This window comes from Diadema antillarum, unplaced genomic scaffold (assembly GCF_040938485.1).
Source record: "Diadema antillarum isolate AM-2024a unplaced genomic scaffold, OU_Dant_1.0 seq00000567_RagTag, whole genome shotgun sequence".
Taxonomy (NCBI): Eukaryota; Metazoa; Echinodermata; class Echinoidea; order Diadematoida; family Diadematidae; genus Diadema; species Diadema antillarum.
Genome location: NW_027271506.1, coordinates 73,204 through 85,376, shown reverse-complemented (window position 1 = coordinate 85,376; position 12,173 = coordinate 73,204). Strand labels below are relative to the sequence as shown.

Sequence of the window (12,173 nt, the reverse complement as noted above, 5' to 3'; positions counted from 1 at the left end):
CTGTAAGCTGCGAGCAAAGTTGAGGTCACTAGTCTTCATAGAAAGGAGTTTATAGGCTACTGAAAGACAGGCAATAAGTGCATGGCATCATCAGATCGAGTGTTCTGAACGAGTTGTTGTCCTTCACACCACCGGTAGAGGGCAGTGTGCATTTTACATGATAGGGGCTCTGCACATACTAGTATTCGGTAAGCAATGCACATAAAGCTGCTCTTCTTCCTATTTAAACGTGTATGTTTAAAGAGGATGGCTAGTAACTGACCAGTGGGAATCAGTGGGAATACTGGGGGATGATTGTTCCAATTCTTGAGGGGTTCATTTAAGAGTACATTATATATCTATTGTTGTGTGAAAATGATTTGCTTCAGAATGGTCTCATATTCAAGTAATGTGCAGTTTAATGGTTCCAGGCTAGCATGCCTGTACAGTGACGGGGCATTAAACTGCACATTACTTGAATATGAGACCGTTCTGAAGCAAACACTTTTTACACAACAATAGATATATAATGTACTATTAAATGAATCCCACAAGAATTGGAACAATCATCCCCCAGCATTCCCACTGATTCCCACTGGTCAGTTACTATCGCCATCCCCTTTAACCACTTTTACCCGGTGCCTTTATCAAACTCACTGACAACTAGTTTCAACAATTATTTTTTAACTGAAGACCTGAATATAAGAACCACCCAAGTCCAATTTTTGGCCAAATTCAGTTTGACATGGGAAATTGTAGCTTATGCATGGACTTATCTTGTGTATAAATGATAAATTTCAATTCAAACTCAAGTTTATTCCGTTTTTCGACAATAAAACAAAATAACATAACATACATCACTCTTTCTTCAGTGATAGAAATCGTATCAAGAAAACAAAGTGAGTTTAACAGAGGAAAACAGTACTTGTATACTTACAGTAAAGATAAATCCTAATTACCCCCGGAAGTGCATAAAATGATTGAATGAATGAAATCTTATATGAATGTAAGTATGAAGGACTTGGGTCATTTTTACATTCATATCATAGCGCCCTCCCTCATCCCTCTCTCATCTCATATAGCAGAATATCATGATTCAAAGAATGACCCAAGTCCATATGATTCAAAGAACGACCCAAGTCCATCATACAAAATGGCGTCTCCACAATTAATATAAATGTTAATTTTCATGATAATGTAATTCATGTTCTAATTTGTATATACAATGTTGCCTTCCCATCAGTATAGGACAAATAAAAAAGATATGAAGTTTTTTTAAGTTTACTCGAAATGGTCTTCCATGGACTTGGGTCGTTCTTATATTCAGATACTCAATTTTCTAATTCTAAACAGCTTGTCAAGAGTTGGAACATTAAGTGCATTGCAGAGCATTGAAGGAGCCTCCAGTATAGTAAATACATTCCACGGAGCCTGAAATAATACCTTATTTTGCAGATTACAAAGTTCGGCTTACATAATGTCATAAACATATTATGTCAGAGAGAAGGAAAATGATGTCACCATTGGAATCACCTCTTACACGACAGTGTTATAGGTCTTGCTGACACTAAAAGAAGATTTTTTTTTTCATTCATGAATCACTGAGTGAAACTGTCTGAGTCAAAATGATGTAGATTACCAAATAAGTCAAAAAACCATTTGTCCGGTTTGGCGTATATGAAGTACCTTTGTTTTGTTTTTCTTTGTATCCTGTTCGCCCTGTTTAGAAGCATTCCTATCTTGAAAGTAAAGCTATTTTTATGAGACAATGTGGTTCTGAACAGGGACATGCCACTGACGGCTATACAACGTCTACGTCCATCAACTTGTTACAAAGGGCTGTTAGAAAACAGCCTTCCATGTACAAGAGTTACATTAAACATCACATTTTGAAACAATAGAATATAACATGTCGAGTTGGCACCATTGGGGAAAGTCTACCGATGTTTGCTGAAAAAGTTGCGGATGACATTCAAGGAGACTCTTGAGAACACAATTGGGATTTCTTGGAGTATTTTGTGATTAAAATGAGTCCAGAATTAAGGGAAGAAGACAAAAGAACAAAGGTCAAAAGGGAAAAAAAACCTCAACAAAAGGAAAGTAAAAGCTTAATCACTTATATTATATACTATACGCTGAGCATTATGAGAAAGTAATGTTTTGCATCGATAGAGACTCAACAGCGTCAAGTGCAACTCTCAAGCCAAAACAAACAAACAGAGAGACAAACAAGCAAGAAAATAAAATAAACAGATAAATACTTAAAAAATGAATATAAAAAACCCAGAATTTGATCTCTTGCAGTTGTCTTGCTTGATAAGGGCAAATTGGCCGCAAGAAATGATAGATATAATAGTCTAGTTAGGCCTATCATTGTCAACTGTATAACTTCTAAGTACATTCAAGAGAAAAAAAATAATACGTTGACATTGCAAATCAAGTTGGTCAACAGAGCTATCCATGGTAAAGGTATGTAAAAAAAAAAGCGCGAAATTCATCATAAAGACTCTGACATAATATCGGAACTTATCCACGTACTTTGATATCTAAAAGAATATCACGTTAGAACAACACAGTAAGCCAGTACACATGTACAGATTTGGCTTATCATAATTTACAGAGAAAAGAAAAACGTGATGTTTGATCAGGGATTTTCCCAACTTCATGTTCATGATGCAATGCCTCAATGAAAATGACTCTGCTGTCTTGAGACACGCTGATTTGCACGCCAAGTCACAAACGACATGAGTATATCGGCCGACGGCATGTACGTGGTAGGTCAATGCACCTGTGTGTTAAGGTATGTGAGAGTGTGCGCACCTGCGGCAGCTAATGCTTCTCGCTCACGAGGTTGGTTTTTGTTGTTGTTGCTGTATTTTTTTCCTTTATACCTTGCGATTTTATTCTTCATGCTCCTGCCGGGCAGAAAGTGTATTGACGAGGAAAACGATCGATAACCTACGTAGACTGCTCATACAGACTTTTATTCTTCCTATTTCTTATGATACGCTAATGTTAGAATGTATACGTTACAACTAAACCGGGCAAATTTTGAATCGAAAATCAATATATCGAAAATTCATTGACGGGGTTCATGACCTTTTATATCACTTCGTGTGTGTCGCGCAGTCAGTGCCTTAGTCATTATTTTGCAGCTCAGAAAATGTTGAATCCGAGACAAGGCACATAACGTTTGACGATGGACTTGGTCTGTAATATCGAGCCTAGATTCAATAACGGCATGTATCGCTTTACTTCTTGAGACTTATTGAAGTAAGGTGATTGTAGTGTGTAGTATACGGTAGTAGACACTATGTACCTATCAAGTCTGCTTTATCGTGCATCGTGCACCACACTGGAAAGGGTGAAGACGAGTGTCTCTTAGCGACGTTTCTATAAGATCTCAAGAATTTCATGTGAACAGTCGTTATTAATTTGGCAAATATGGGATTTCTCAGATCGACTTTCAGACGTCTGCTTTGCCGCAAGAGAAGGGTAAGTTACGGGCAGTTGTATCAGACACTTGTCAGACATCTTTATAGTAGGGGAGAGCGGGGTGAGTTGGGACGCGGGTCAAGTGGGACACGTTCTCTAAATCAAAAACTGTTCAACAGATCAGCGATTGGCTTATATCTACAATAAGCCCCTAGCAACCGTACATCACACTAAGAAAGCCATGCAGTTCAGCAAATTCTAAGTATGTATAAATTGCTATTGAAAATTTTCCCCAAAATATAATATTTTTTTTGAAATCAAGTTAATTAACCTGTTGTCTTTGTATTCATGATTTCAAGGGCACAATTGAAGCTGGTGGTGAGCCTTATTAATATGCAACTAATATAGCTTGTTTTTGACAAAATGCCTGCATGGTTACTGAGCAGTCCTACATATTTATGTATATGTCATGTGAGGGACAGTTGGGACAACGTGTCCCATTTGTCCCTCATAATAGCATCACATGTAAAGCAGTTCAGATTTTCAAACATGTTGTTCAAACTTGTTTTGTTGAAATAAAGATCATTTAAAAACATGTTTGACTGTTTTCATTACCAATGTTTCATTACGCCTTCCAACTTTGACATTTCTATAGACCATCTAGGATGTCACACTTTACCCCCACAGTCCCATTTCTTCCTTGCCGTTGTCCCACTTTACCCACGGGTGGGTCAACTTCTACCCCAAAATAAGGTTTTTTCTTTTCATTAACTGCAGAAAATTGAGAACGGTGCCACCCCAGCTTATAGCTCTTTATGTAACCTACCATATGAACCTTCGTGCAAGCCCGAAAGGAAATGTAATCATCTCTTCTATAAAAAGATATAAGAAGAAAATCGGCGAACTTGAAATAATGTCCCACTTCTCCCCGCTCTCCCCTACACCAATTAGAGCTGTACATTAGGGTGGGCGCTTACGAATATTGACTGGATCTATGTCACTTTATTTCAATGTCATTGAATGAAAAAGTCATCGCTGTGTGCAATACATTGTTTGAATTGGCATTTCGACTTAAAATGATATTGCAGAATCACTACTCACAAGTTGGAAGCGCTGACGAAATTAATGTGCAGAAAATGGAATAAAACGATTAGTATTGTGAGGTCTCATGTTGAATTTTGTAAATTTAAAGTATGCCTGTGTGGCAATGACAATTATGTTGTGTTTATTTCGGTGCCCAGAATTGTTTCAGCAACATAGTTATTATGTCTTCATCCAAGATTCGCGTTGATATTACACAGGCAACAGCGAGTTTTCCTCCGCAGTACGTAAAGGGATAGTACAGTATTGGTGGAGATGAGCATTGGGCTTTTAACTTTTTGCGAGATACCAAGAAAACACTTATTATATAGTACAGAGCATACCATTTTAAGAGGAATTCAAAGTTTATTTGATGAAAATCGGGTTTGGAATGACTGAAACATCCAAGAACAAAGTAAAACAAAGGAATCGTGACAAAGTGTGGGACCCACACTTTAGTGGAATTGCTCTTTTTTGATATCTCAGCCATTTCAAAACCAATTTTCATCAAATAAACGTTGAATTCCTCATAGAATTATATGCTCTTTCATATTTCATAAGATGTTTCTGATTATCTCACCATAAAATGTTAGAAACCTGAAATTAGGTCTCAATCAAAACTGTACGATCCCTTTAAGCGCGTTACTGTCATGTCGAGACTATGATAGAAACATATAGCTGACGGGTAGAATAATGGCTAATAACGAGGATATTAACCCCACATGATACATTCCTTTACAGACACATTTTTGTGATATATGCGATGTAGACTGCTACACAATGATACGAGAAATGAATCCCTTAAAATCACCTGCAAACCACACACACACACACACACACACACGCATACACACACAAACACACATAGACTAAATCAAATACAGATACATTGTACATTCCTTTCAGAGGAACCAGTATAAATAATAAAGCTGGTACCCATCACGAGAACCGACACCCACGAGTCATATACAGCCCACGAGTCACACATACAGCCTACGAGTAATACAGCCAATGAATTCGACACTAAGCAAACACGGAACCACGAGACCGACACATTAAGTCCCGTGTTGTAATGTCAAACTCGTACCTGCGGGCTGTTTTACCAGCTATAGTGTTGAACTCATGGGCCTAATTTGTCCTATGTCGAACTCGTGGACTGCATGACTTATGAACCTTTTTTTCCTATGTCGAACTCGTGGGCTGTATGACTCGTGGTTGTCGGTCTCGATGGATGACTCCGATAAATCAGCTTTATGTACGGCAATCAGTGATATCATTGGAATTTTGTCTGTGAAATGATAGTCTTAAGTTGTTATTGTTGTTGCTGCTGCTGCTGCTGCTGCTGTTGTTGCTGTTGTTGTTTTTGATAGGCTCTCATATCTATTATGACATTAAACTAAAGACTTATCTTCTAGAGCAGGAAGTAAGACACGTTACGTTATTGACCAGAGGGCGTGTATATTAGTCGAAGATTAATTCTATTTGCATGTTTTCTCGTCTGATGTTTGTATGTTTGTTCTTTTCTTTCCAGATTTCGCTGAAGCAGCGGTCCATGCTCCTGATTCTTCTTGTTATTTTCGTCTTCTTCTGCAACTCTGTCTTCCAGACAAAGAAACTTTTGCGCTTTTCACATTACCAGGACGAAGTGCACGGCGACAGACGTGATGTCGCGGAACCAGTCGTCTTTGAACCCTTCACCGAACCGCCAAATGAATGCGTGAAGAGGGTGCACATATACGGCAACCTGACGGACATGAGACTGTGGCCGGAACTCTCGTCGTGGTATCATCTTTTCATGCGGAGCCGCGTGCACAAACACGCGGCAGACATTTTCTGTCCAGTTGAAGACTGCGCCATCCGTTTTACGATAGGCACGAACGTGTTACACTTCCGCGACAAGGATGCCGTCATCTTTGGCGCGCTCCCGAAAGCGTTCGAAGGCAGACTATCTAGTCTGGTTGCCATGGAGCCCGAGGAAGGCCAGACTTGGTTCTACTACAGCACCGAGACGCCGCTCCGCGTGGTCAACTGGAATCGCGACCTGAGAGTAGCCGATCTGAAATATCACAAAATCATGACGTATCGATCCGATTCCGATATTCCGATCCCTTTCGGTCACTATCGACGAAGAGTAGTGTCGTTGACGCAAGAGGAGTTCGACCAGGCCTATAGTCAAAACAAAACCAAACTGGTTGCATGGATGGCCAGCAACTGCGCGCAAATTTTCTGGCCGCGCGTCCCACTTGTCGAACAATTGAGTCGTCTGCTACCTCTAGATCAATATGGTAAGTGCGGGAAAATGCAATGTCTTCCTCAACGGTCAGAAAGATGCAATCGCATGCTACAACAGTACAAATTTTATATGGCGCTCGCCAACTCGGAATGCCACGAGTACATCACAGAAAAGTTCTGGGAGCAGACACTTGGACAGGGCGTTGTCCCTGTCATTTATGGCGCACCGAAGAAAGACTTCGAAAAACTGGGGCCCCCAAACTCTTTCATTCATCTCTCCGATTTCTCATCATTGAAAGAGATGGCTACATTTCTGAGGAAACTAAACGTCGACCACGAGTCGTACAAGAAGTATTTCGAGTGGGGTCGCGACTTTGAAGTGGTAAACACTTATCCGATTCATGTTCAGGATTTGTGTAGGACTATACCTCACATGTTCAAGGGAACCACCCAAAGGCTACGCACCTTGGGCAATTCCACATGGTACCGAGGATGCCGAAAACCGCCTAGTAAGGCCATCTTAACGCCATTCTGGCCCAGGGAACAGATGCTCGCCTACTTGACGTGGTCCCTGTGGGGTTCCGACCGCGATCTCGGCAGAGGAGACATGACCAAACTGAAACCATTCTGAAGAGAACGGTGTGAAAGACAATGTATTGGTCTGGGGTATTGGTTATCAGGGATAAAAGAAGGAAAAAGATGACGTCATGGGCGTAAGTGAAATGTATCGCCCCAATCACAAACAGAGGACTGGAGCCTTTCATGAAGTGATATAATGTGTATGACGACATCATATTTGTATCGTATTTCGCATGACGCGCAACATTTTATGACTGTGGGAGTTTATTCCCTTACATTAATCTGTACGGTCTACATTATTTCGAAGCTTCGAAAATAACACAAGATAGCATGATAATTCACAGTGGGCAACCTGCAAAACAAAAATTCTAGTACGAATGTCTCCTTTAAAATGATGCTTGCTCAAGACATAACTTAAGCATTATTCATGACTTTTGACAGTGAGCATTAAAGAAGAATATTGACAATGAATAATCACTACACAGCTGCAACAGCATGTATGTTTATGTTTGCGTGTAACGACTTGTCTCTGCGTGTTTGTTTTTTTTTTTTTACTAAATGATACGAATATAAACGTACTTCATATTAGCTATCATTGCAAGCATAAAGTCAGACAAACTTAATGATATAGCGTTACCAAGATTGGATAAGAAAAAGTTTTAACAGAACTTTCGTTGAAACGTAAGACTAAGTCAAAATTGTTGCAATTAATCTACAGTATTTCACGATAAAAATGTCTATGCACACTGTAAATCGTTCCTTACGTCAATTACCTTTTTTATAGCAGAAACGCTCCCTTCCCCTTGGCCGAGGAGTCATTGCTAAATCATACACCGTTGAGTACAGCCACTCAGTGAATGGCAGACATCAGTGGCCGTGATGTCATTATCAATCTCGTCTGATTTGAAGATGAGACAGTTGTCGAAATAAGCGTGTGTAAAACTTTTAAATTCCGTAACTTAAATTCTCAATTTTACGATTTTAGACATTTTCGCCGATTCCGTTTGTTCAGTTGTATCTTACATGTATGTACCGCAGTCAAGACTGGTCTATCATTCTACAGATGCTACAGTACTACTAAAATGTAACAATATTCGTACTGAAAATCGTTATCATCATCATGGTGCATCACCATCATCATCGGTAGAAGTATCAGTAGTATAGTAACAGCACACTCACAATGACGACGACCATCAAATGTATATCCTCCATATAAACTCACGTCTTATTAGCCAGATGCAAATTGTACCGCATGACACACACGACCACATTAAATGGCACTTTACTCCCAGTGATATGTTATTAACTCAGTCCAGTTCACAATACAACACACCAATCACTTGTTGCCGATTCTTCATCTCAAAATAGAGGTACTTTTATTCATGAAGTAATTGTCTTCAATATCAATGTTCACATTCTTAAAATATATCTGTCACACATATGCATTTTTGCACTATTGTAGGCAATTTTTAATCACCTTTTTTTCAGCAAATCATACACCATAAGCCTGCAAATGCATTAAGAGGTGCAATCAAAACTTGGATTACAGTGGTTTGATAAAAATGTCAAACATGCCTTGAAAACGGAGATGTTCTAGTCAGTACACAGATTAACAATCAAATCAACATGTAGCATTTTGTCTAAATTATTTCATAAATTCATTTCGGTATGAAAATTAAAATACTATTAAAGAAGAACAACATAAATAAATTGCAACTCTGACAGAAGGCAATTCCTTTTCTACATTGTCAACATCGCAAGGGTTATCTTTACATTTTAATGACTGTAAATTTCTTGAGTCGTTATTAGTGATGAGATGACAATGAGTATAGTTGTAAATGCTTCAACGAGATCATGATGATATTGCTTTGTTTCACAAGGACCCCAAAAAAATTTACAATTAATACTGCCAAGAATATTGGCCCTCAATATGATTCCCATTACCTTTAAGGACAATCATAAAAATTACAGAAAAGCATTACCTCTTGTACAAAATAAAACAAAACTCTTCATCAAAACAACTACAGAACACAATTGTCTATGGCATGAGGTCTAGTAAAAAAAGTATCTATGATACATAAAAGCTACTAATGTACTCGGTGTTTACTTTGTACGACAAATAGACCAGGGAGGTAGCATCTACTACGAAAGCACATAATCATGTTCTGTGCTAAATTTCAGCCAACACACAGCATCAGTAGGAAGCTGTAACAAACAATTAGAATCACTCTGTCCATTGGGGGGGGGGGGGGGGGGGGGGGGAGGAGTGAAATAAAAATGATTCAAAAACGTTATCACTACAACTGACACAGCAGTAACCATAAATCTTCCAAGCACATGCTTTTGATGATAGTTTTTGGTCTGGACAATGTAGGGCTATACATTTACAGACTCTGTGAGATAATTAATAATATTCATGCTTTACTTTCACAAACTCTAAACATCCTGCCCTTGCCCATTTCTATGCACTTCTGAACAACATATCTGCACATAGATATGCATACATGGGACTACAATCATTTTTTGTACACAATTCAGACAGACATCTTTTTAGGCATCCTTTCTGAAAACGAAAAAGACAAAATGGACCATTTTCTATGAGCAATACCTTGTCTAGTATTGAGAAAACACACAAACAAAACAACAAACAAACAAACAAACAGAAATCTACTTAGCACATGCTTTGACGAGTTAACAAAATCTGTTACTTACAAAATCTGTTACTGCACTGAGCACACCATTTCTACCACTTGCTTTTCATGGCACAGGATCATATATATACATGTAATCAGACTGAAATTCCAGCATGGAATTGGCCCTTTAGCTGCTCCACAGTATAGTATAAGTTATGTATCCCCAAAAGTGCACATAAATTACTTGCATCTACCTGGACAGCCACCAATCATATACATATCAAAATAATCATAGAGACTTTACAGATTTAACTGCTATATTCTTAAGATTTTATCACCACCATTAAAAAAAAAAATGAAACATTCAATCATAAAAATACACATCTTCATGGTACTCAAATCATTCAAGCTGCCTGTCTTGGTCCGCATTGTGCATACAATGTGTACACAGTGACCAATTTCAGTCAATGCATCACTATATTTGCCTATAGTTTAACCTGTTTAATGGCTGGAAAATGGCAGCTGCTTCAAGTAAAACCAAATAAATCTACAATCACAAAACAAGCACAACAAGCAGTTTAATTGATGTATTATACACTCTGACATTTCATGTCATTCATCATATTCAATTTCATGTGTTAGACACATTTTTAATATAGAATATCCTTCATATTATGTTCATCTCTCTTCTAAAAATAAATCATATCATTGGCAGCATTCTTAAGAAACATTAGGGTGGAATCACTGTTCATTTTTACGCAGCACTAGATTACTTTGTTCAAATTCATGCATTTAATTGATTAAACAAATTTAAAATGTTGCCCTATCACTAATGCTAATGTTTCTCAGAATAACAAATGCTAAAAACTCCAGCTGCTTGAAAGTTCTATTATCTGAATAGCCTGGAGAGTCTCCATTGCATAGATTCATATCTAGCATGAATACCCTTATGCTCTTCAAAATTGTGTCTCCCTGTGTAGTCACAGCACGGTCCACAAACAAGGTTGGTGTGAGTTGTCTACATTAGTCTGTTTCTCTGTTTTTCAACTGAGAGAAAGGTCCCTCTATCACTTGTTGCATGTGGAATGTGGACTATAGCATGGGAGACCATTACAAATAACAGGCTTTCAAGTGGGATAACGTAAAAAAGTAGGAATAAAGTAGGAACGAAATCTCTAAAAAAGTAGGAAAAAGTAGGACTTAAAGAGGGAAAAAGTAGGGCATTAAAGAAAAAAAAGTAGGAATAAGTCAGGACATGTGCAGGCTTTTTGGAGTAGTTTTCGTCGACACTCACCAGAACTCTTGATGGTACATGTAAATCTTAATTTGTACTCACAACCCTGCTGCCTCAGCCTCACTTTTGCTCCTGGGAGAGCCTGGTAATTTTGATGGTGAGAGCTGGTTGAGCACTGCTCCAAGTCCTAGGCTGCAATATCAGTGGGATCAATCACATCTGCACAGGAGCAAAAGCTGAGGCTGGCAGCAGTCTTGTGGTTGATTGGTGTGTGTTATCCCTCTTTCATGCTGAAGAGGCTCTCCCCAACAGTGAGAATCTGCAACTAGAGTCTACTCATCATTTCTGAATATAAATTATTCAAGTAGCCTTGCACATTTTTTTTTGCGGGGTTTTTCACCAAAAAAGTAGGAAAAAGTAGGAAAAAGTAGGATTTTGAGCAAAAAAGTAGGAAAAGTAGGGACAGCAGTAAAAAAGTAGGAAAAAGTAGGAAAAGTAGGGCCACTTGAAAGCCTGAAATAATTCAATTGTAGATTGCCGATCAAAAAATAGATTTTCAGCATTTTGTTATTCAACACACATTAAATGTGCCCCACAAACTTTTTGCAGACGTAACTTTAATACAAATTACTTTTTCAAAGACCAAAGCTCAACCATCAGGTCATGTCGGCATGAAAAAAAAAAAGGTATAATAATAAAACTCAGTTTGCAGTCCAGATAGAGCAAATCTCTATATTGTAGGCAAATACCTAGCTAACACATTCACTGGAAGACCAAGCTACTACTGTATCCTTGTCATATTCCCCTAAAATACTAAAAGTAAATTTCATTCATGGGGTATTGAACATTAAAAAGCTGAACCAGACTAAACAAAACTGCAATCAAGAAATGGGACACCAATACATAACTATGTCAAGATGGTTTCATACATTTAAAAAGTACATGTTTTGGCTTTCCTTTCTTTCATTCTTTGACTAAAATAAAAGGAAAAAGGATTGGGA

General features: G+C 38.3%; 1 protein-coding gene across 1 annotated transcript; it reads left to right on the top strand.

Annotated features, from left to right (window-relative positions):
* Window positions 1-2,723: 2,723 nt before the first annotated feature.
* On the top strand, window positions 2,724-7,357 carry LOC139735253 (alpha-(1,3)-fucosyltransferase 7-like). The gene is made up of 2 exons (XM_071646009.1): window positions 2,724-2,753; window positions 6,026-7,357. Exons 1-2 carry the CDS (start codon window positions 2,724-2,726, stop codon window positions 7,355-7,357), a joined length of 1,362 nt encoding a protein of 453 aa, XP_071502110.1.
* The last annotated feature ends 4,816 nt before the right edge of the window (window positions 7,358-12,173 follow it).

Coding starts and splice junctions, on each gene's coding strand:
- LOC139735253 (XM_071646009.1), top strand. CDS start 2,724: ATGAGTATATCGGCCGACGGCATGTACGTG. Junction 2,754..6,025: donor CGGCCGACGGCATGTACGTG/GTAGGTCAATGC, acceptor TTTTCTTTCCAG/ATTTCGCTGAAGCAGCGGTC.